This window comes from Phaenicophaeus curvirostris, chromosome 3 (assembly GCF_032191515.1).
Source record: "Phaenicophaeus curvirostris isolate KB17595 chromosome 3, BPBGC_Pcur_1.0, whole genome shotgun sequence".
In the NCBI taxonomy this organism is placed as follows: Eukaryota; Metazoa; Chordata; class Aves; order Cuculiformes; family Cuculidae; genus Phaenicophaeus; species Phaenicophaeus curvirostris.
Window position 1 is genome coordinate 82,108,517 of NC_091394.1, and position 27,118 is coordinate 82,135,634.

Genomic DNA, 27,118 nt, shown 5'->3' on the forward strand with positions numbered 1-27,118 from the left:
AACTGATATTACACACTTCACGTATATTAAAGGGAATACAAAATACTATTTTAAACATACACAGTTATTACCACTCATTTTTCTGTACTTCAGTGTTCCCTCTCAACTTTTTCCAGCTGACTTTCTTTATCTTTTCCTCTTTCAGATACTACTTTCAGATTGGTGACAGGAAGAAATGTCAGCTGAAGAAAATGTTTCATTACGCTTAACACTTCTGTCTGGCCCTGAGATATACAGCTCGTGTCTCTGGCAAATACACACTTATTCCCTCCTCTTTCTCCTTCACTTTTCTTGAAGGTCTAATTTTCTATTTGGTGCAGAACTTACTGACCAAATGAAGTTTGCTGATTTCACTGGTATTTTTCCAGTATGTGTTGGGCTCTTCAAGCTTTATTTCTGACAGTTCAGAGAAAATATGCTGTAGTAGGTACTTCTGTTTGTGTATTGCTTTTGGCCTGTTGTCAGCCTTTCATTCTTCTCATGAATTAATAGAATACTGCTGGCACCAGTTCTCCAGCTACACTATTAAATCTCTTCATCGCATTTAGATGTGTTCCAAAATCTTCATATTACAAGCCTACAAGCCATAGAGGTTTTTATGTTCTTTTACAGATATATACAAAATTTTATATAGTCTGCTTTATTAAACAATTTTTTGTATTTTATTTTTCGGGCATTGTGGGCTCTGCTTTCTATTGTGTTCCTTCACTGTCATCTCAAAGGAGACCACAGAAACCGAGAAATTTAAATTTTACATGAAGAGATTCCATAGTCATGATTTGCAGACGTCCAACAAGATAATTATACACTACACGTTCAAGACAAAACTGAGCCAAATGTCTTCTCTGCCTAGTGATGAAATGTGAAGTAATAAGCAGTGCTGCTTATTTATTTTTTACACTAGATGTGTAAAACAAGCTGTACTTCCAGTAGTCCTAGATAAATGATGATGGTGGAAAGTACAGAAGCATGAGCACTCTGGGACTCCTTAGATCATGCTAAACCCATCAATTTCTCTTCTCCCTCTCAGGCTAATGTACAGTTGTACTGTCTTAGAAAATTTATTCTTGTCAACCATAAAAAAGTCTGCAATGTTCCTTAGCAGGTCAGCATAAAATAGTTTCTTTCCTATTAATTACTTACAGAAAGAGATTATAAAGGTCAAAATCACAGAAATAGCCCTATTACTTCAGAAAGAAAAATGTCTTTTTTTTTTCCCCAAAAAAGACAAGCAAATAAAAAGAAAGAAACAATGCAGGCTAATTGATGCAATGGGCAAAAAAATCTCGTCTTGACTCTTTTCCTTCCCATATCATAAATTTTATAAAACTATTAACAACTTTGATAACTTGTAAAGGATTATATTGGGTAGCCCTAGACAGAAGCAATTTTAATAGTACCAGCTGTATTACTTAATATTAATTAAATTGCAATTTGATTTCTACTATTTACATAATATTTCAGCTTCTCTAGACTTTCCTTCCTCCCACCCTTTAATCTGGTGAAGAATGCTATCTCACCTGTAATTTATACTACCAGATACAAATTAATTTTTTGTATCTGTTAGATTATTTGTAAAGGAGTCAAATTTAAATTACACCACATTATTAATGGGGAATACTTTCACTCATTAAATGAATGACAGGTACAGAATTATATATGAAAAGTTTATGAAAGGAGAAGAAATGTAAGGAAATGATAACAAATCGAATCTACTTTTTAGAAACAAATTTCTAGTGTAATAATCAAGAAAATAATAAAGAATTAAATAAATAATTCAAGTTCTTAAAAAGGTTTGCACATAAGATATCTGTGTCTTTGAATAACATTCCTCTTCAGGTAAAAGAGCCAATAATCCAGTTAGATACTCATACCTAACTTCATTAAGTGGCAAGAGGACAGTAAAAGCAGATACTTCCCCTGTGTGAGCTTTCTGTTTGTTAATTACTCTGTAGATAAAGTATGCAGACACCATCTGTTTCACTCAGACAAAATTAAATACTCAAAGAAGCCATATGAAACCTTGAAATAAAGTTGCACAGAATTATTATTCTCTTTCCTCTGCCTCCTCAAATATATTTCCTTCCTGGTTAGTAAAATAATATGTCAACAGCATAATCCAGATTGTGTCATTATTTATTATTTTTTAAATTCTAAGTTAGGAAAAAAACAAATCTCTGCAATGCTAATAAGGAATACATATCCAAACTGTGCAACATCAAGTGTTTGAGAAGGATCAATGCGATTTTCGTGAATCTGGACTGAAGAATAAAGGAAATGCTGAGGCAATAACACTTCATGGATCCTTTAAACTGTCATCATTACATGCCAACAGACTGCAAGAGTATGGAGAATTAAATAAAAACCCTCTCCTTTCAGATGAAACTCTGAAACCTCTTTTTGAATAAATCACTGGAAGTACATCAGTAGCTGCTTTATGGCTTTACTGCCACATTCCATCCATTTTTCCTTGCAAGTCCATTCTTAGCCTACATCAATCTCTTTTTCCACTCACCCTGAATGACAACCTGAATAAGTTCAATGCATAACACTCTCCTCATTCCCTTTTGGCCTCAACATTAGATAAATGAGTAAATACATGAGAGTTTCCCAAAAAGACTCTGGGAGAGGGTAAAGTGGTAAAATAGCAAAAATCTTAGAGCTAAGGGATTAAAACCTCTATTCATAACTTCAAAAAACGGAAGACACAGTTACTCTTTCACTACACATTAAATATCTTTCAATTTGTCCTTTCAGTTACACTCTTCATTCTTTCTTTGAATTACTGTGTGCTCATAGATGTATTTGTCATGAACATAGAAAGAATGAGGGTAGGGGGTAAAAAGGGCTACTACCAAGCACAAGAATCACAACATAAATGATGTTGACATTAAGAGTTCCTATGTCAACATCTCAGAAAGATTGTTAATTCTAAACACAACCATCACATTATAACAGATCCTACTAATTTTCACAGAATCACAGAATCACAGAATAACCAGGTTGGAAGAGACCCACCGGATCACCGAGTCCAACCGTTCCTACCAAACACTAAACCATATCCCTCAGCACCTCGTCCACCCGTGCCTTAAACACCTCCAGGGAAGGTGACTCAACCACCTCCCTGGGCAGCCTGTTCCAGTGCCCAATGACCCTTTCTGTAAAGAATTTTTTCCTAACGTCTAGCCTAAACCTCCCCTGGCGGAGCTTGAGGCCATTCCCTCTTGTCCTGTCCCCTGGCACTTGGGAGAAGAGGCCAGCACCCTCCTCTCTACAACCTCCTTTCAGGTAGTTGTAGAGAGCAATGAGGTCACCCCTCAGCCTCCTCTTCTCCAGGCTAAACAACCCCAGCTCTCTCAGCCGCTCCTCATAAGGCCTGTTCTCCAGCCCCTTCACCAGCTTTGTTGCTCTTCTCTGTACTCTCTCCAGAGCCTCAACATCCTTCTTGTGGTGAGGGGCCCAGAACTGAACACAGTATTCGAGGAGCGGTCTCACCAGTGCACATTTTGTACACATGGGAAAAAAAAAAGGTCAAAATAGAAATCACTCAACAATTTCTTCTGTATCAGCACTAAGAATGTCTAAAAGGATTTAATAACAGATAAGTAACTATTTAGATTTGCCACCATGCTGCCTGTAACAAGATGAAATAGTGCTAGAAGGCAAAATGGAGAAGAGCGCTGTTGTTCCTGTAGTGCTGTTTCCTGTTTCATTCTATACAAGCACAGCAGGAATGAAAATTGCACAGATGTCTCTGAAAGCAAAAACCCTTATTGATTAGAAAAGGATGGAGCCTTTAACGTGCCTACAACAATTTCTTTGTGAAAACCAGTGGTCATAATTATGAGCATTCTAGCACTGCCTCAGCTGCCCTTGAAACAAAGCCAAATTATACATATACATATACATATACATATACATATACATATACATATACATATACATATACATATACATATACATATACATATACATATACATATACATATACACACTTCAAGATACAAAGCTTTACAACACACTTCTAGGTCTGTACCAATTTTTTCTCTTAAAGAAGTCAGAAATGTTTTCAACGTTTTCAGTTGTTTCCATCAATGTTTAAGTGAATCACTTGAAAAAAAAACCAAACATAAATCCACCAACTTACTTGAAAACTGTATGGCGAATCCAGATTTGCTGATATAAAAATCTGTGTCAAACTGGATAGTTACGATGTTGAGTGTACTGTGAATGCCTTCAGGAACAAGGGATCCACTTATTTCTTTGAGCAACATCTCATTCTCAGGTGGACCATCCCAAACCCGTAGGATGTCATGGGATGCCTCAGTATCAAAAGCAAGAAACTGGAGGCTGTAAGAATGCCATGATTTTTAAAATCAGTTTTCATATTACTTAATAACATATCTTTAGCCAAAAAACTAAATAGCAACCAAATGAAAAAAAGCAAATATATTTATATTTCAACGGATGACTTACCATAATATGCCTTTGGATGCATAGAAGCACAATACAGAAATGTACTTTAAAGGAAAAACTAATAATATTTAAATTTTTGTATTATTGAATAATATATTAATTTAGCCATTCAAATCATCTATAAGTACCCACAGAATCTTTTCAGAAAATAGTTTTGTTTTTCTTAACATATTATATATCACACTCCCATGAAAAGGAATTAAAGAGAACTGTAAACTCATGCAATTAGCAATACAATGTGAATAAATGTCTAACTAAAAAAACTACTGAAATGCAGAGTTATTTAAAAAATATACATATACAGTTCTGCTGACCTCAGCAGTTTTTACTTTGTACATATTCAACCTTATAACTTTGGCATTAAAATAGCATTCATATTAGATGTTTTTAAATCAGGTTTCCAGTTAACAGTTCTAGTGTATATGTATGTATATGTGCAGTTATGAACTGGTTCAAAATTCATCATTATTTCACAAAAATATAGCCAATTGTAAAGCTTGATCCTCATCAGACAGCGTTCATTGAAAAATGGGCAGTTTAAATACAAACCTACATATTCAAGTTAGAGTGCCGAAAACATTGGCCTTGAACTTTATTTTAAATTTTAACTAAAAATCCCTTTTTTCACTTTTGTACAGGTAATACTTGGTTATTATACAATCAAAAAGATTGCTTGCAAGATTTGTTTCCAGTACCTGACAATATTTCCTGGGTCTACTTCAATCACCCACATACAACGCAGATTGTTGTCGTAGGGAAAAGGATAGCCAGGAGACAAGATTCTTCCAGATGATTCTCCTTTAAAACGTCCTCCACATTCAGCTATTAAAAAACAACATCACATAAAGTTGATTCATTAGAGACAGTCTTCTAGCTAATCATCTGAACAATCGGTTTATACATCTAACTCTCTTGCTGAATAAGTTAACACAAATAAATTGACTGTATTCAAAGATTCCAAGACAACATATAAGGACTTGAAGTGACTTGTGAAAGGAAGTTGTAAATGTGGTTTTACTTGAATATGTTTGTATTTTCCTTTGGTACTTATGCTTTTCCAATGACTTTGAAAATGCCATAACAATTAGAATACATATAAATGGGAAATGGAAGGAACATGGACAGTGACTTAAGAAAAACCAAACAAGCCAAGAACCCTGTGTCAACCTAAAGCAGTAGAATTAAACTAAGAAAACTAAATAAAGTAAAGGCACAAAAAATACTTTTTTTTAAAAAGAGATGAAACATACTAAACAAAAGCAGGCTATTCATAGAGAAATTAAGCCTTTCAGCCTTACAAAAAAAAAAGTTTCAAAACTTATTACCTAAAATTTGTCCTCACGCTGAAACTATAGCCCTTCTTAGAGGGTAAACAGATAGTTAGTAGCTCTCTTTTAGATGGCCTCAGGCAGTCATTAGGCAAAACTGAGTATTTCATAATCTTAATACCTGCTCTTTGAGAAAACATGATTTTTAAAATGTAGAGGCCTTTAAAGCCTTCCTATTTCCCTTTCCATTGGTTTAAGATGCCTCTGATGTTTTCTTACTTGAGAAATGCAAAGCCAAAAACATATTTTTATTAGATCTGTTCTGTTTCAATCTAGAAAGCTGCCTGGAGGAGAAGGCCCTGGGGGTGTTGATGGATAGCCAGCTCAAAATGAGCCAGCAGCGTGCCCAGATGGCCAAGAAGGCCAATGGCATCTTGGCTTGTATCAGAAACAGTGTGGCTAGCAGGCCCAGGGAGGTTATTCTGCCCCTGTTCTTGGCACTGGTGAGACTGCATCTTGAATCCTGTGTTCAGTTCTGGGCCCCTCACCACGAAAAGGATATTGAGGTTCTGAAGCGTGTCCAGAGAAGAGCAACGAAGCTGGTGAAGGGGCTGGAGAACAAGTCTTATAAGGAGCAGCTGAGGGAGCTGGGATTGTTTAGCCTTGAGAAGAGGAGGCTGAGGGGAGACCTTATTGTTCTCTACAACTACCTGAAAGGAGGCTGTGGAGAGGAGGGTGCTGGCCTCTTCTTCCAAGTGACAGGTGATAGGACGAGGGGGAATGGCCTTAAGCTGCATCAGGGGAGGTTCAGACTGGACATCAGAAAAAAAAAATTTTGATGGAAAGGGTCATCAGGCACTGGAACAGGTTGCCCAGGGAGGTGATTGAGTCACCATCCCTGGAGGCATTTAAGAGACTGGTGGATGAGGTGCTCGGGGACATGGTTTCATAGCAGATAGAAATGATTGGGCTCGATGATCTGAGAGGTCTTTTCCAATCTGGTGATTCTATGGTTCATACTAATAGTGAATAACTATTTAATTAATTATTGAATATAAAGTCTCAAAAAGCGATTGTTTTGATCACAGATTTAAGAGATGTTCAAAATCAGGCTTTTTTGGCATGTCAAAGAGATATGTAAAAAAGAAGTCCCCATCATGTACAAAAATTGTTGTGATGTCATTTCATTGTTTTTCTTGAGGAATATTTCTAACCTGGGTATACATTTTACTGATGGTCTTGTGCATTTCTTAACTGCCTTTCATCTTTCCATTCCTCTTGTAGACAATTTTGTCATGTAGTATTAAGGCATCATTAATGTTCTAATATATGTATATCAGCTTAAGAAGATATTTTATAGGATTCATACTGCATCTCTTAAAGAGTTAATCTGCAGTGGTCCCTAATTAACATGAAAAAGAAAAAGGTATGTGGAATTCAAGATCATTACTGACAATTGGCATTCAAAACCTCTATGATTTCTTATGTTTGTCCCTACAAAAAAACTCACTTGTTTTAATTAAAACTCTTTTAAAACTCCTTTATCCAATCCTTATGTTGGGATGGATACTACTGCTGATACAGACAACAGCTCTGGAGATGTTTAACTATACTCTGAATGAAAGCAACATATTTTACTTACTTAGGTATGGAGAAATAACTAATTGATACAAACAACATCATTATAAATAATTTCTAAGTTCATTTAAATGACACCGTCTATGTACATTTGTTTTCTCAGTGAAAAGCAATACATAATAAATGGTATTCTGAATGGACAGAAAAAAAACCTCCCTGTGAATAGCAGACTAATAGATATGATTTGAAAAGGATTAATTTAATATTCAAGAGGTCTACTCTGCTGATTGATTCACATTTTAAACAGATTCATCTATACAGAATATTTTAGAATAATTTTAGTGTAGTTTTCACAGAGTCTGGTGGCAGTGCAAAACCTAGGTGCTTAATTTGTGCAATTTTTTTGAAAGATAATGATTTGTGATGGATACTTTAACAGTACTGAAACAAAAAACGAACATAAACCTTTGATTATATTCAGCATATCATCAATTTTAGCAAAGGTCCAGATTCAGCTCTGGATTTCAGTTTATTGAAATATTTGGATAGTTTATATCATCTCTAAATCTGGCTCAATTCCTAATTCAAAGGTGGGCTATCTGTACCTTTTTACATGTATGCAACTGTTTTGGAAAGAAACTGCTGAATAATTAAATCTAGGGACTTTCCTCCAAACAACCTCTGTCATGTAAGGGAAGCATGACAACAGTGCTCAGCTCCCATTTGTGACCTACTCTAATGACGCCCTTCCAACAGACCTTCTAGATTTGAATTATATGAGTATTAAAATATTTGCTTAGCGTATAAGAAAGCTGAATCTCCACGAGTAGTGTAAGTAATGCACAGTACATACTGTAGATAATAAATTTAAAAAAGAAGGAATAAATTTAGACATATTTACATTGGTCTATTTTAAAACAAAGCAAGAGCTCATATATATAGATAAGTATTACTATGGTGATAAATCCTGATTTTTAATCCTTATAATGGAACTGATAATGTAACTTATTGTTCAAATATTTAATTTCAACTTTCTGACACCTCCATATTTTATTTGACTTTTTTGTTTCAGCTTCCATTATATGTTCCAAAAAACACCTCCTGTTTGTTACTTGCATGTTCCAATGTCATACTTTCCCCCTAATTCTTTGTTTTCATATATCCTAAATTGCTGCAGAAATTAATTAAGGCTTATCACAAATTTGGGATTTAAGCGTTTATTCCCTAATCATTATTTTAAGAGAGCTCTTCAGTTCTTGTTTATCACATATTTTTCCTAAGTGGGAAAAATATGTCTTGATGCAGATATGCCAAAGTACATTGCTATCTGTCAAACTTAAATCTAGGCACAAAGTGCATCGCGTCTCTTTCCTCTCCCACTTAATCAGTCACATTTTCCTCTAAAAGAAGATGGAAAAGAAAAAAAAACCCAAAAAACCTAACGGAATGTTTAAGTCGTGTCTTCTTTTTGCTTAGGAATTGAGCCTGTACGTATCTACACAATTTAGGTTACTGTAATAGTTTAATAAATTGTATAATATTGTGTTATTCATCACAGCAACATGTCAGAAGCCGTGTGACAAAAATACAATCTAAGTCTTTATCTCTTTGTATCTTTTACATTTTGTTTTAATTTATTTTGTAGTATTTACATGTATACATGAAAGTTTTCTAGCTTAATTTAGACAAAATCAGAAAAAAAATCCACCTACATTTACAAGCCCTCATTAAACATATGTCGTCCTGGCTTTCTGACTAAGTTGCCTCTTTATGCTGAATATAACTAGTTTTTCACATACGAGGAATCTCACTATGCATGAATATTTAATAATTGCTATAATTTTTTAACATAACAAAGCGAGACCATTCACATAGACAGAGAAGATCTATGCAGACAGATCTATAAATGTAAGTGTAAATGGATCTGTATACATACAGATCAGATTTTACCTAGATCTAACAATCCTTACATTTTTCCTTTCTTACATTCAGATAATTGTTTAAATAAATACAAAATGAAAGAGTCTACTACCAATACATGATGGCAGAGGATAGTCCCATGCCCTTCTTTCTCCAGTCATACACTTCAGAAGGCTACTTCCATGGAGTGTGTATCCTGGATTGCATCCATAAATTATAGTGCTTCCAGCAAAATGGCCTTGGTCACTGATTTTATATCCAAACTGTGGCACACCAGGGTCCTCACAATGTGAAAGCTCAAAACCTGTGGTAGGAATCAAACACTGTAGTTATGAAATCAGATACATACATTACTGAAATCAAAATTTTCTGTTTTCTGATGGAAATTAAACATTTTCAGATTTCTTCTAACAATATATTCCTTCTCAGTTTTTAAACAGTGTAAGTAGGATAACTGTCTATATCCTGCACTTAGAGCATGCAAACAAAACTGTCATATGCTCATTTTTCCTGAGTCCAATTAAAGACCAAGAAGAAAATTCTTTATCATTATCTATCCTTTCTGAAAAGATAAAATCAATTCTAAAATAGTAGTTGAAGTGACTTTGATGACAATCTAGTTTGCAAGTAGACATTTAAAGGCTCATAAACAAAATTGTACTGCAAATTTGTTTATTGTTATTGTGCATAATAACAGTAAGAGCACAATAGCACCTATGACACCAAATAACAATACCTTCATCAATCCCTAGCATAATCCTATGTTCAGCAGTTCTTAAGTTTAAAAATTACATGCAGGACACAATGATAATGATGATATAGAGAATTTAAGATAAACAATTTTGACATTTTTGAGAGTTAAATATAGGGAGCAAGAAGGAAACAGAATTACTTATACAGAAACAGGGAAGCATATTAAAATTTTAGGAGAACATAAACTCTAATTTTGTGGAAAGATTTTCTGTTCCAAATAAAGTTTTCTGTTATTAACTGAGAAGCAGTTTGAAACTTCTTTTTGTTTGAAACCAAATTATTTTGTCAATATCATGCAGATCAAACTGTAGGTAAAAGGGGCACTTTTTATCCAGATTTATATTCCTATTTGTAGGTGACATGGGAGCAAATGAAGGATTTTTCATATTTTTTCAGCAGTCATTTATGTAGTATTTGTTCATCTGCTTGATATTAGGTAGCCTTTCACAATCTCTCCTCATGTATTGAGTCATTACTGTTGATTGATTGACAAATGGTCATTATTTTGTTTTACAAACAAAATGCTTAAGGTTGGATAGGGCTGTTTGCTCACATAAGGGGGAAAATTAAGCTTAAATGCTGTGTCCTCCCAGTTCTGTCTTCAGTTCATTTACTGTCTAACTGAAAATAGCTCATCTCCTGAAGAGCCGCCAGAATCTCTGATCTAAACTTCTCTAATTTCTAGCCAAGCTATTGTTTTCCAATACAGGCCACACTGCAGAAGTTCTGTAAGAGGGTAACATGAGTCCCAAATGGAGAAACTTTTAAAATTACCAGTCTGGATACTTATTGATCAGTTAGAATTTTCTGTCTTCTAAGAATATTGTTGATGATACCATGTTTGAAAGAAGTTAAAATGTGCCTTGCTCCCTAAAATATCCTCAACTCTGCATGGCCAGGTTATAGACACAGCATCAAAGTATCTGTTTAAGTGATTAGTTCCCTTTTGAGGGAACTCATTAGCATGCAAATCCATGGCCTAAGTGTAGGTACTACCAAAGGTTTTGCTGCATAAGCATATTTCAGCTACCCACATAGTGCTGATAGTTCTGACAACAGGACCAAATGAGAAGCTGTACCCTTAAGGAGAAGCACCTGCTAGCTAGGGGCATAGTGAATGGGATCTAGAAAGTTATGATTTTAAAACATAAGAAATTTTTTTTGGAACAGGTGAAAATGAAAGATTTAAAGACAGGGAGAAAAAAATATGTTTTACAGATGAATTGCAAAATTACCTTATAGTAGTTCTGCCTGCTAACAATTCATTTTTATATAATAACTCAGGGATGATGAAATAGTAATTCACTAGAGAAGTTAAATACATCACAAGGCAATAGACACATTTAACAATCACATGCATTTTCAGAAGCTGCCACTTGATAAAATAAATGTGTATCTATGCTTCCTGTATACTCTCTAAGCCAGAGATCTGGAAGAGTTTTGCTCTTCTAATCTTTATAGTTTAATTTTGTCAGTCTGCATATAGGTGAGAAATTTTGTTAGGAATATTCCTTTATCATTTTGTCTCCAAATTCTACTATTCTAAACAATGATACAAACTCAGAAATTGCTAGTCTACAGCAGAGTTAGTATTAGACATGAATCTTAAGATAGAGAGTGTCCTTTACTTATTAATTACCTTTATGAAGCAATGGGTTTTGGTTACACATTTAAAACTACTCATATGCTTAGATATTTTCATATACTAATCCACCTAACTAAAAATTATCCTATATTTTCTTATCCTTTTTCTTATTCTTTTTAAATCTTCAGAATAACCCTCTAGGAAAAAAAAAAACAAAAAACAGAGAGTGGTTTAAGTACTATCCAAGTGAGACCTGAGCATGCTACATGCTTTGGAGTTTTTGAGGTATAATTACAAAATTATATATTTTGTTGAGTGATAGATGAATTTATCATTCTTTTTCTTTTGACTGCATTTTCATCTTATAAGCAAAGAATTTTAATTCCTTTAAAATAATGAATATATTATTAGTGCTTTCTCAAATACTTACTGGTATACACAAGCTGAAAACCTTCATCTGTGCCTTCCACATCTGAGTTAAATTCCAGCCATAAATGATTTGAAGTACTACTTAGCGTCAGGCCTCTCAATGATGCCCCAGTATACGCACCCAGTAGGTGAGCAGTGTTATCTTTGCCATCATAGATCTGTAAAACAAATGCAAGTTTTACAGTTATAAAGAATGAGACATTTGATTTACAAAATAATTCTGTACATCTCCATTAAGAGAGAAGACAGCTCTGCCAAGGGAGATCTATTGCCAGTCAACCCAAAGCACTATTTGCATATGTTATTTGCCTCTCTTGAGTTAAGTTGACTTAATTGTGGTGATTTTTCAAATGCACAAATATGTCAGTTCTTTTTTTCCATAACAACACAAGTGGGGAGAGGAGCCATATCAGCTCACTGTTTTTAAACATCTGTGTTTTCTCTTTCACTGCCAGTGTTGTAATGCTGGTCACAACCTATCAGCAAACACCTGTTTTGTGCAGCTTTTTTTGCCTCAAGTCACTGAAGTGATACAATAGAAAATCTCACATCACCCCAACTTTGGCTTGTTAAATAGGTCTCTGAGTTTCTTCTCTGTGCAAAGAGAGGTTCAAATATAACCACAAAGTAAAAGGAGACTAGGAAATAAAATAAATCAAACTGGTTCTGTAAGCTGGAAGAGTAATACAATCCAATTGTAAAGTGGGATACAGCATTTATTTGTTATTTTTCCTCAATGAGAGTTCTTTTCCATATTTGAAACAGAAACTTCTATCTAAGATTGGACTACTAAATATATAAACCAATTTTTAAATAATTCTCAACAAATTTCTTATAATTTTGCTGGCTTTAAAACATTACAGGTTATTGTATTCCTATAATTCCTAAAACCAGCTAAATTATAACTTAGGAATAATTACTAACTCAACTAATAGATCCTGTAGGATTTATTTCTTTACTCCGATAAAAACTAAAACTTTTATTAAAATTTCACGTGCAAGTCAGTAAATGGACATCTGAATAATTTTTGAATTGCAATATAGAGAATTTTTAAAGGTTTAGTAAAAAAAAATTCTATCAGTTCTAAATAAGATCTAATTGTATTAATTTGAAATGTAATTAAAGCTTGCATTTGTAAACAGGAATCTGTACCACAAGGCAATCAAAATAACTATACCAGTGATAACTATAAGGCAAAAAGGTGTATGTGAAATATAATCATGCCTGTCCCCCAAACATGAGAATAACTTACACCTGCAAATCCTATTCAGCATAAATCCTCATGTCTCTGGTAGTAACAAAGTCTTGACATTTAATGATAAACTGAAATAAAATGAATAAGCCATTTCTAATCACCTCTAATGAATAAATAATTGTACAGCTGTTTAAGAAGAACAGTAAAATGACTTAGCATCATTCCTTGTTTTTTACAGAACCAAGCTCTTTCTTCTAATCTCTCCAAGCTTCTTATAACTAATGAAGTCCAAAGATTCAGGATTTATTTTATTTTTAAATGCTATATAAGCTTAATCCATTTCCTGCTATATGTGTCTCACTAATAATTAACCAAAGGAAGTTATTAGTAAGTTATACTAACTCTCCTCAGTCTCTTGCCAGAACTTCCCATAAGCCACTTCATGATACATTTTTTTTACATGTTAGATATTCCCCTTACATAACTTATTGTCAATTTTGTTAACTGTCCTACCATATCAAACCTTTTGCACTGGCACACTGACATCTCTCCGAAGTTGGAACTAATTCTACTTTATGGTCCCACTGTACAATGCTGCTATGACTGTATCGTTTCTATGAAGAATAAAATATAAAGTAGCCTAACACTTCTGAAACTCTATGATTCTTTCGGTAGGGAACTGTATTGGATGAAGGAGGGAACACAAAACAGATTTTTTTTTTCTTTTGGTAGCTGACTTTCAAATATTCCAAGTAAGATATATCCATTTTCTTGAGATAGCAGGGTCTCCCTTGGGACAATAAATGGATGCATATTTCATAGTATAATTCTCAGATTAAGTCACATTGTCTTTTTTGTGCTTTGTTCAAGTTAATAGCCATTAAATAAAAATTTCTAGGTGAAATTCAAATGATACAGTTTAAGTTGCAAATAAAACACTAACAGCCTACATTCTCTTGTGAGATTTGCAGAACTGGCATTTTCTTTTTAATATTCCTAAAATAGGTGTGAGTTTTGCTGAAGGTTTTTAATTAGTTCTGCTTCAGAATTTGATCCCAAAGATGAGAAGAAGTGAATTAAAGTAGCACCATTACCTTATTTTTAACAGAGGAATACTCTTTCCTATAGGCCTTGTCAGCACATATCAATTTATGTTACTTGGTTGCCAAATGTATGGCCGAGAATAATTATTATGAAAATATTACTTGGTTGGATTCATCTTCCTTAAAATCACCCTGTAGCATTAACACAAAGTCAATTGACAATGACTGTATAATGCCTGCATATGCCCATGACAAGCGATTCAGAAAAAAGAGGTCCATCTTTATCAGATATTTAAAGGTCTGATCTGTTAAATGATTAATTCGCAAATAGGAGCAAAGGCACAGAAAATACTGTTAATGTTCTTCATATCACAAAGATGTTTTGAAATGTTATAGTGAAGGATGCTACTGTTTACTCAAATATGACTTGAACTGGTAGATACAATGTTTAATCATGGGAGGAGCGGTTATGTTTGCATTTCATTCTAAAGCTTTTGTGGGGGTCCATTATAAGAAAAAAAAAAGGAAAGTAATGGTCTTTGTTTCTGCTAACTTATTTAACTCCATAAATTTTTATGAAAGGAATACTATAACGTGAATTTGTTAAATTTGTGCATTTTAATCAAACTATTTTTGAGATTTTCCATTGCAACATAAAAGGCATGTGCATATGAAGATCTGTTCCTCTATGAAGAGAAGAAATAACAGAGCTGAGACTGTCAACACCCTGTCAAAAGTATCATTTATATCACATGCAAATAGAAGCACTAATATAAAGACGGAAAAGGGCCCATATGTTTGCGCATTTGTTTTTTTTTTTTTTGTCCCCTACATTTATTACCTATTTCTCACTCATATTTTTAGGATGATATCACTAAAAGGATTATGATAGCATGTGTGGAGAAACAAATCAGCAAATATTAATCCTTTTGAAGTCTTTGTACAAAACCCCTCGAAAACTGAGTCATCTGCACACATTTCACAGGTGAGACAGTAAAAAAATGCAGTAAAACTGAGTCCTCCATATTTTGCAGGAGCAGAGAGTGCTGAGCCAAGCACAGGGGAAGAGGACCCTTAATGACAGTTCTGTCTGGTTTATTAATACACTGTTAACTGCCTGTTGCTTCGCTGAGTGTTTTAATGGAAGGAAAAAGAAGGATTCATAGAATCATAGAATCATAGAATCATAGAATCATAGAATCATAGAATCATAGAATAGTTAGGGTTGGAAGGGACCCCAAAGATCATCTAGTTCCAACCCCCCTGCCATGGGTAGGGAAATCCCGCTAGGTCAGGCTGCCCAAGACCCCATCTAACCTGGCCTAGAACAACTCCAGGGATGGGGCATCCACAGCTTCCCTTGGCAACCTCTTCCAGTGTCTCACAACTCTCATGATGAAGAAATTCTTCCGTATATCAAGACTAAATCTGCCCTTCTCCAGTTTATACCCATTCCCCCTTGTCCTATCACCACAAGCCTTTATGAATAGTCTCTCTCCAGCTTTCTTGTAGGCTCCTTCATTATAGTATCAAAAATAATTCTTAAAGCCATTTTTTCCACACATGTGCAGTCTCATTTGGCACATCGGCTCTCATTTCACTTATTGGCAAGAACATAACCTACGACATAGATTGGCATATAGTAACTATACAGATCTTAAATTCTTAATATGCCTGCATGAATCTTGCAAGAATATTAAAACAAGATGTAGCACTATTACAAGTAGGTTAGAGACCCCCACAAAGGAAAGTAGAAGGACTTGTATATTTCTTATACTTCCCAATAAAATACAGCTAGCCAAACAAGAACTCCTACAACATCAATGTAAGTAGCAAGTAGCCAGAGCAGCTACATCAGTAAAAGGAAAAGAGAATTACATACTAAATAAAGCAAATTAAAACAAATTATATGTTTTGAATGATCTGTTCAATGCCAGTTCAAAATTGATAAATGGAAATGCCTCCTCCTGTGCCTGGGGAGTAACAGTAAAGGCGGTGATTCATTTCTGTTAAATATGCCATTTCCCTCTAATGTGGTATTCCCAGTACAGCTGTTTCATTGTTTCAATCACAGTGCTTGTCAGGTATAGATTTGATCAATGGTCAGTTAATTCATGTGGTAAGCACCAGACCACGTGAGTTGATTAAACAGCATATCAAAAGTTCAGTAGAATATTCAGTCTATTCACAGTTTGAAAGGAATTGTATCTGCATAGCTCCAATAACTGTAAATATTAGCTGACAGGGAAAGTTACACAAAGTACCTGATTAACTTCTTCACCAACATTTTTGTTTATCAGTTCTGAAGAACAGAGATTCATCATCCATTTCTTAACTAAAGTCTGTAAATAAAAGGCTGAGCTTCAACTATTTAATACTATGGGGGAACTTCATTTGTGTTTGGGGAATGGAAACCCTGTCAGGAAGCTGGTTTTTTAAGTATCTTTTCTTTTTCTCTATGATGCATTTTTTACCCTGTGTATGCACTATATGCCACTCATCTTTTTGCTGTAAAATTGGATGACTTTTTTTTTTTACCTTAACTTGACTTAACTTCCTTCCATTGCATTTTTCATTTCCGAAGACTTCATGATTCTTTACTTACATCAAAGATTCCTTAGAGTTTGATCTTGTTAATGGCATTAATTTTCATATATGTTTACAAAGTAGTGATATATATTAGATAGGTTTACAGCACTTTTTAACTTTTATTGATACATTAAAATCACAGTTAAACTATATGCCTTACTTCTGTATACAAAAGTGTATTCTCCAGAGTAACCAAAATAGCAAAAATGACAGTAATTTCCCATTTTTGAAATTAGTTACCATTTACATAAAACTAAAATAATTTCCCGCAAACTTATCTTCAAAGATGCTTTTTGCTGGGATTAACGTAAATCAGTCTAAGAGAATACAGGGAAGAAATATGCAAGACTACTTTCCTGATCTTGAAAATATTAATGCTAAACACTAGGCATATTCCCAAGTCAGTCACGCACCAAATCTTCCACTGATTCTTTTTCAGCTCCTGAAGATGAGGAGTAAATAATAATAGGGATCAACAGACAACTTCAGAACTGATTCCATGAGAAAAATTTTTCAATGTGTGACTGCTGGCTTGTATTTCCTGAAACACAACTCCTTTATCAAATGAACACATGCAAAGAGAGTCTGATATGATTAAGAAAATTTGTAAGAGCTTCATCTGAAAGATGAAGCAAGAAGAGACATGGTGGATTTCACAGATAACATTTCCTCCCACAGTATTAAGGGCTGAGTGCCTCTGTTTTGCTACAATGTCAAGCAGGCTAAAAAAAAGTGATAATCATAATAAAGAATAGATTGTGAGGAACTTCAGATCATTAATATAATTCAAGCTTGCTGACTTGAAAACCAAACACTAATTACTAGATATTATTTTCATGTAACAGCTATACTCACAGAAGACAGCAAATATTTCTGTGACTGACATTTAGAGCTGATTGGTGGCTTCCTTCCATTTATATTGGCATTACTCTTAAGTTCACATTAACTAAGTAGCAATATTAAAATAGAACTTTATTTTATAAGCCTCTTTATTTTATAAGCCTCCTTAACACTTGTAGTTAAATATCTGTAGTAACATGGTTGAAACTGCACTTGAAAAATCATAAGTGCACAGATCTTTTCAAAACTGTTCTCAGGAAAATTCAGCTATATGCTTTTATTGGATGGGCATAAAAAATGTGTTCAGAAATATTAGAAAAGTAAATTGGGTGGGTATGGATTCAAATTCAAATGCAAGACATGATTTAAAATCTTATGCTAACATTGGTTAATTTCAAGATCAGACCATAATTTATTTATCCACTTCATCATGAAATTCTAAATCTGTTAAAATTAGATATCTGCATACATCATCTTGATGTTTTAACAGTGACTTGAATAATTAGTCGTTTTGTTATTTGGCCATGCTACTTATATGCTAATAAATACTAAGCATCTTTCAATTAAAATCATTGTGTTAATCAATGTAAACATTAAAAGGTATCTACTTGGTTTTGAAGTAAGCAGTGAGGCCAAAATAAAACAAATGTATCTGTGTATGCTGTGCAGCTAGTAGCCTTTGGTTCATTTTGTTTTGCTTGCATTTTGTTTTAACACCACAATACTTATTTTTATTTTAAACTGTTCTATTTATATTTTTCTTTTTTTTTAATACCACCTGATTTCATCTTACACTGGTTGCTTTGGTCTGCTTATGGCTTAGGTATAACTAAGCCCTTTCTGGAAGTGCTGTCTGAAAACTAATGACAGAAATCACAACCTGATGCTTAGATCTATAAAGTCAGAGGAGATAAAACCCAGCCTGAATCATAGTTGTTTTCATAATCCTTCTCATTTTTAAAACTACATGGCAGTATATGGCAGAAAAACTTTTTTTTATCAAAGTTGATTGGTATGATATCTCTCGTTCTTCTAATTTTTGAAAGGTAAGTTTAATTGAACAGAAAATTCCGAAAAAAATTAGACAGTTATTTAATCCCTTTTATGGATATCTTATTGCATTTAGATGGTATGTGCTGAAAGACACTAATCCAGATCATCATCACATTTAAATATGTAGTTGGCTAAGCAATATATGCATCTGGAAATGTATCCTTTGGGGAATATTGTAATAAAATGTGTGAAAAAATTTAAGTAAATGCTACTGAATTTATAGGATGAAATCCTCTATAAAACTCTGGAAGGCTCTAGTACCTTATTTTTCCCTTTGTTTTGTTTTCCTTTGTTTAGTGTAAAAATTCTATTCACATGTAATTGCTGTGATTAATGTTTTTGCAGGCATGTTACATACCATGCAAGATTAGAGTAATTTAAAGTATAAAACTCATGTAAAAAAATGTACTATATAGTCAGTAAATTAAATTAAGTGGGTTATACTGTTTGTTAGGTTCAGATCATGGTTGAAGTCATGGAGAAACAGAGGTAGAAACATGTCCCACTAGATCAGGCTGCCCAAGGCTCCATCCAACCTGTCCTTGGAGACTGCCAGGAAGGGCACATCCACAGCTTCCCTGGGCAACCTGTTCCAGTGTCTCACCACCCTCATCATGAAGAATTCCTTCCTCATGTCTAACCTAAATCTTCCCCTTTCCAATTTAAAGTCATCCTCCTTTGTCCTATCCCTACATGCCCTTGTAAAAAATCCTTTCCCAGCTTTCTTTTAGGCTCCCATCAGGTACTGGAAGGCTGCTATAAGGTGTCCCTGGAGCCTTCTCTTCTCCAGGCTGAATAATCCCAACTCTTTCAGCCTGTCCTCATGGCAGGGGTACTCCAGCCTTCTGATCATATTTGCGGCCCTCCTCTGGACCTGTTCTGACAGTTCCATATCCTTCTAATGCTGAGCGTAAAGAGTTGTGCAGCAACTTTTCCCCCATCCTAAGCACATTATCATAGAGGTGCTTCCACCATCACTGATGGGCTCAGTCTCATCCAGTGGTGGGCCCATCTTGGAACCAGCTGGCATTGGCTCTATCAGACACAGGGGAAGCTTCTAGTAGTTTCTCATAGAAACCACCCCTGTAGCATGCCCACACACACTACCAAAACTTTCCCATGCAAACTCAATGTAAAGTTACATGATTACATACCTTAAGTACATCTCCTTGGGCTAAGTGAAATGTTCTGGCAGAAATATTTATTCCTTTTCCTGCTTGTACCTGAATGCTATAAATACATTCATGGTTGTTTTCATAGTTAAGAGGATAATTGGGGGACAGTAAAATTCCTTCATTATTTGTCGTGGAGGCTCCACATTCAGCTGTAAATAAAGGAAAATGTTAAGGTATATTTCAATAGAAAATACAAATATTTTTAATTATGGTGATAATGGGAATGTTAATGTAGCCTACTTCAGCATTATTAACATCTGTTGATTTCTAAAATCTAGTTCTAAATATATATTCATGACCGTGATCAAAGATACAAAAATATTCCTGCAATGTTTTAATAAAAGTATGTTAAATAGTTTGGAGTTATATTCATAATAATCGTATGTTACATAACTATAGTGTTTTAACAAATCTTTCTTGAAATTTGTTTTGGAGAAAATACACTTGTCTTTATTTCTCCAACAGAGAAATTCATAAAGACTCATAAATTAAATGAAAGTAAAAGTACTGCAAATTTTATCTGTGTAAATTTTTATATATAGATGCAAGTGTATAAATATACATATATGTAGAGACACATTTTTACAAAGATTAATGAAAAAGTAGATTTTTTTCTTTATATTAATTTATCAAAATAAACAATACAGTCAATAGTATAAATCACAGTAGAAAAAGTGTGATGCTATATCACCCAGCTAAACAGCAGGAAAAAAAGTTCCCTGGGAAAAAACCCAAAACTTGTTTAACATTAAGAGTTAAAAATAAAATGAGGAAGTTATTTCCTTGTAATACTATTATTCCAAACCATTAAACCTTACAAATTAGGTCTTTGGCAATTAATTTTATTCACACACACGTAAAAAAAACCCAAACATAAAATCTTCTGTCAATGCTACATAAGGTATTAATGACTAACTTTTGTTTACTACCTTTATTTTGAACTGCTTATATAATTTTAATTTAGACATTTTTAACATTGAGGTACAACACTGACAAACTACTACAACAATTTCCTTCATTTTTTACCTAGTCATGATATGCAGTCAATAAAGCACAAGGGACAAGAGAGAGGAGAAGCTCTAGTCCCTTGTGCTTTATTGACTGCATATCATATCATATTTTAAATTTAACTGTAACATGGTATTTTCTGGGTTTATATTTGCTTTCTGCATATTTTTGGCATTTATGTTACCCACTCTCATGGGATTGCACCCAAGTTATTTTAACTTTAGAAATAAATTATTTTGTAATTTCACAGAATAAGAAATAGTATTGTGGAAAACTATGTGGTACTTTTAATGCTTTGAAAAGATGTTTAAGCAATCTATGGTGTCTATTTTAAGAGCAGTTATTGTTTATTAGCATTATTATCATTTCCTCACCAGACCTGTTTGTGCAAAATCCAGGATATTGAAATATATATTTTTATATGAAATTTGTACAAACCTTATTCAGTAACTATTCTTTCTGTATGCATCTAAACCAAATATTGTGCAGTAAGCGAAATTGGGCATATATCAAAGCAGAAGAAATGCTTGATGAATGTCAATACGGAACAACTACTCAAAAGATTAAGTTGTCATCTCTTGGACTTATAACAGTGGGATACTCATAACCAGTCAGAAGTGGAAAACATTCTAGTCCAAAAGATCATGTCTAACCTTTCATTCTGTTCTCAAATAAACGGGTATTTACTACTCTGCAGATGCATAGGTCAGTTTGAATTACAACACATAGAAGTAAGAAGATTGTTATTTCACGTTTGTGGAATATCTTTTCCATTTCAGAGATAGAAAAGTCAAAAGGCACAAGGTATTTATGGTATTAAGTTGATGTAACAACTCTGTTTTTGTCAGAACTGTAATTCAAAGGATTTTTTAAAAATCTGAGTGCAGCAGTGAGCCAACATGTTAGGACAACTTTAATATCTGAGAACCGTGCTATGTTTTCTGTTAAAAATAAGGAAATTGTTCATGTCATAATACTTAAAAATCTGATTGTACTTTTCTTAATCTATAGAGAGAATGCTGTATTCTAACTTGTGGATTCTCCATCCCTAGAGGTGCTCAAGGCCAGGTAGGATGGGGTTTGAGCAACATGATCTAGTGAAAGATGTCCCTGCCCAAGACGAGGGGAGTGGACTAGATACCCCACAAAGGTCCCTTCCAACCCAAACCATTCTGTGATTCTATGTATGATCTCAACCCTTGTATTAGCAGACAAGAAAGTAAGTTTAGTGAGGATAGCCTTGAAAATCACAGTTTAAGACTTTTTCCCACAGTATTCATTATAACATTACAGTTCCATGGATGCATGCACTGCAGCCTAGAACAATATCTTCTTTTGTACATTTCTCAGAGAGATTATCACAAAATCAACAGTAAGTTTCTCACTTCCTTACTTGCATCCTGTTAGCACAAATTATGATTTTTTTTAAAAGGCCAAACCGTAGGACATAAAACGCACACACAAAAGTCAGTAGTCTGATTCAGAAAAAGTACAGAATCAAACAGGGAAGATAAACTGTTGACATTATGCAATTTTCCAAACTACATCACAGATAGTTCTATCTGTGATTCTCCACTTCTCTTTTTAAGCAAGAACAGACAGCTATGTTGCTTAAAGTTACATGGAATAACAGGTAACCTATGGTTATATCCTTTGATGTTAAGACTACAGCATAAATTACAAAAATATCTGCAGTGCCTTAATGTTTAATTTTAGTAACATTCTGTATTCAATAGAGATAAGATTCAGGTCGTTTTAGTGAGAATTATTTTTTAAATCCACTTATTTCTGCTGAAGCTCAGAACCTACCCTACGCACTTTGCTTGTAGGAAAAAGAAAAGAAATAAACAAAATATCTAAACATTCAGCTATGATTCCACAAAAAAATTAATTCAGCATATATGAAGGCCAAGGTTGTAATATAATATTGAAGTAAATCACTGTTTCTGGACTTTAACAGAAATACAGAATAATTTCAGTATTAGAAAGGAAAATAAAAACTCAAAGAAAAATAATGAAAGGAAAATGCTCCTATAATGGCTATTTATAAGAAATTACTGTTAAGCTTTGGTTGTGAATGTGTGTTCATTGCACATTTCTGTAATGAAACAGATATTTTTGAACTACTGTTTAGTAATGTATTTAAATTCTGTAATCATGTGAAATGCAGTAGTTATCATAACCAAAGAACAAAATGCATCTGTTTGGGTGATTTAACCATTTGAAAACAATTCTTCAATTATTTCCTTTTTTAAAAAAAAAATTCTATTAAGAGAATTTTTGCAAAGTTTGTCACAATTCAGCTGATCAAATGCGTACTGTAAATAATTGTCAGATGAAAAAGATGTGATATGCTGCCACAGATTGAAATTCAGACATTGTTTTGTTCAAGACAATTCCTTGGAATCAAAAGATAAGAGTGACTAATAGTAATTCTGTATTTTGAAAAGATGTTATCTCTTGGTTAAGAGACTAAGCACATTGCAACATCTCGGCTGGGCAAGTAAGTGGAAGCATTCTATAAAAGGGGTCTGACTTTAACCAGCAGTGGTAGTAGACTGCAAATTAGCAGCTACTTCAAAAACAGTGTACCTAAACTCAGTGATCAATAAACCCTTCCTTATAAAACTGTTACTCTTCAGAAGTTCTATCTCTTCAAATGATGTAAGACTTAAGCCAGAAAAGATGCTTTTATCAAACCAAAACAAACCAGTGGATAACAAGACAATTCTGAAAGGATTAAATTTTGACTGAAGCATTCTTTCCTTGATTAACATGGGGTATGATGTCATCAAATTTTTCACAGCAGTTTTGGTATCCTGACAGAGTTAAGTACAGGGAATCCTATTGCTGATGAAGAAAATTAAAGTAGCATAGTCTCCTTCAATCAGCAAGAATAGTACTTTTCGCTTTTATTTTATATTGTTCCAAAAGACCAGATTTCTTTTCATAAAGTCAAAAATGAATAACTGCAATTTCTTTTTACGTGTCTGCAGTACATGCATCTACATCAGAGTTGATCATAAAACCAGAAGATTCACATGACTGTATTAGATTTACTTTCAATACACATTGCATGTACTTTTTTGGCTGTGATCTGACTACATCGTTTATGTTACAGTGAAAGACAATATTGTTAGATTTGAGATGGTCCTGTATTTAAGACCTACACCTAATTTGAGAGCAAGTTGATGTTTCTACTAAAATGGCCAAATACAAAAGAACTGGTGGAACTTAGTGAAAATTTCCACACAGTGAGTAGAAACAGTTAAAACTGTATGCAAAATATTAGAATACATGAGAAATCTTAAGAAAGTGCTAAGCACATTTATAATGCCATTATACTAACAGATGGTGAGCCCTCAGTGGCTGTATTTTGCTTTGTTCAGGATATCCCATCCCTGAAGAAAATAATAGAAATACAACATATGGCAGGAGAAATCTTTAAAGGAATAAATTTACTTCTGACAAACAAAAGAAAGATTAGGATTAATTTCTTCTGAGAGGAATCAATGACATATTTACAAGTGAATATCAGTCCTTAAACTGAGAATCCATGCTGCAAAAACATTCCACATATTAAAAGGAAGCTCAATTAATTCTAGGAAAAGGACATCTTTTCAAATTCAAAATATTAAAATCAAACTTTGTCTTAAATTTTGTGTATGCACAGAAATGGATGAAGCTGTGCAGCAGGACGCTAATGGCAATATGGAATAAGATGTGCAGAGGACAGCTAAAAGCACTCCTGCTAATTAAGGGACCTTGCAATTACTGTAGATATATCTGTGGTAGAGCTTTCACTTCATTGGTTACATAATTGTGCTTCAGTTCAAAACTGAATTTATTTTTTCTTTCATACAATATAAATTTTCAGACCCTTCTCTTATTCACTCCCCAGGTATTCCCTGACAAGCACCTTAACTCAAGCTTGGCAAAGAACCTACATTATTAAACAGGAAAAAAACTATCAACTTAACAAATACCTTTACCACTAAAGATATACTATATTATCTGAAAAGTATGCAATAAATACAACATAAATGAATGGATTTGCCTGTAGATTTTTTTTATGTTTGTTTATCCGCTTTCATAATTGCAAGGGATAAAGTTCCTTGGAAATCTGTCTGACCAGAACATCAGAGGCTTTGATGTTAGTTGTTTAGGACAGACTGATAAACATAGACAGAAAACGTTATAAGGAGAAAGATAAGTGGAAGTCGTGTATAAGCACAAGAAAACAAGATTTTAAAGTTATTGTCTTCCAGTTAAGGTTTAGCAGACTGGGAAGAAATTGAATGGCCCTGAGAAAGCCAAAGAAAATGTTCTACGCAGCTGGGAAGCTATGAAAAGATTAGATTTTTTTTTTTACATTGACATGGATACAATTATGGGCTATCAGTTTTAACGTGTCAGTTCTAACGTATAGTAACATAAGTGGCTATCGGGAAGCCCTATAAGGGAAGGAAGGAATAAGAAAAGGAAAGAAAAAAGAAAATGGAAGAAAGCAGGGGAGTGAATAAAAGATATGAAAAATCTGGCATAAAAGAGATGACTTTCCACATTTCACTAGAAAGGAAGGTAATCTCAAGAAAGCAGTGTGTGTGCTGAATATGAACATTACATTTTGTGATTATTTGAATAAAACATGAAAATAAAGCATGAAACTAATGAATGTCAGTATTCTTACAGACCTTTCATCATCTTCATCCCATTATTGATAATCAGAAAATTTTATTTTTTTTCTATTTCATTATTTTTCCTTTAAAGTAAAAATAATTGCTCTTGTTTGTTCTTGCCTGTAACACAGATACAGACAAATTCAAACTGGATTCTTGTGAGATAACTATGGCTTTGAAAATTAAAGAACATCTGGACTCTGAATGCATCAGAACCAATTCCCTATGATAAACAAGTGGACTGCATATTCATAAACTTAAGATGATACCTGTCTTCTGCATCACAAGCTGGGAGACATGACCTTAATATGATACTGAAAGTGCTGATTTTGTAGCATAACCTAGAGCTTAGATTTTGCTTTTGAAAAAGCTGAAAGTGAACAAGTATTCATACTTATTTTAACTATTTTTAAAGAAAAAAAAATAAATATTGTCACTTTCCATTCTGAAGTTCAAAGCGAGCATTTTGAAGATTACTGACCCTTTCTTTTAATCATTAGATACTTGCATGTATTAACAGATTGCACTGCTTTTGACTGGGAGGGACTTAATTCATAGTAGTCCATATAGTGGGTGTTTTAGATCTGTGACCAAAACAGCATTGACAATACACCAACATTTTAGGTACTGCTGAACACCTCTTGCCCTGTGCCAAGGCTTTCTCTGTTTCTCATGCTGTCTTCCAATGAGCAGGCAAAAGGCTGGAAGGGGACACAGATGTGATGGCTGACCTGAATTGATTGAAGAGATATTTCTCTTTACAAGGCCTAGACCATTGAGTGAATGCTAACATGAAGTTCTGATCAACAGAGAAGACCATTTTAACTAACGGACTAACCCTTTGCAAAGTCTGCCTAGGGTGAAAGAGGGAGATGAGAAGGGCAGTAATTTATCTAGTTAAAAAATATCTCAGCTATGCACTTGCCATGTTCTCCTAATATACAGATGAATATGCAGAAAAGCAAAACCTGTTATTTCCTCAGTTTGCAAAAAAAAAAAAAAAAAAAAAACAGTACTGGGAATAAGTCAGAGAGAAATAAAGCAAATTGAAAATTCTCAAATGTTGACAGTATGGTTAAGGGTTTGGACCTTTATCTGGCCGTTATTATATGCATGGCACAATAATGAAATAGGTATAAAAGCTAGTTTCAGAAATATAGACAGTATTGTTTGGTTTTGTCTATACTTAAGTGTATAATACTGCTAACCTTTAAACTCAGCCTCTTCCTGTTTAAGGAATTTTCACATTATTTATGATTCCATTGATTTTTTAAATTTTGAATTGAGCCAAGTTGAGGATTCCTAGTAGTCCAACATATGTAAAATCCATTTACAGACAATGAATGGCATATGAAGAACACCAGAAAAAATCATTCTCATTGTTTCTAACCTTGGTGCTTCTAAGAGTCTTAAGCACTGGGTGCATGTGAAATAGGAACCAGTGATAGATAACACCAATCGTTCTGACATACTCTTTCTGAAGGCTGCAAATATTATCTCCCATCATACAACTAGAAGAACTGTGAC

General features: G+C 33.9%; 1 protein-coding gene across 1 annotated transcript in view; it reads right to left on the reverse strand.

Annotated features, from left to right (window-relative positions):
- The window catches only part of CSMD3 (CUB and Sushi multiple domains 3), a 608,404-nt gene that overhangs the window by 193,455 nt on the left and 387,831 nt on the right, over positions 1-27,118 (reverse strand). The window contains exons 23-27 of the mRNA XM_069854554.1: positions 19,884-20,053; positions 12,011-12,167; positions 9,355-9,546; positions 5,172-5,298; positions 4,148-4,350 (exon numbers count right to left, since the gene is read on the reverse strand). Of these exons, the coding sequence (XP_069710655.1) occupies positions 4,148-4,350; positions 5,172-5,298; positions 9,355-9,546; positions 12,011-12,167; positions 19,884-20,053 (849 nt within the window). The remainder of the gene's footprint in view (positions 1-4,147; positions 4,351-5,171; positions 5,299-9,354; positions 9,547-12,010; positions 12,168-19,883; positions 20,054-27,118) is intronic.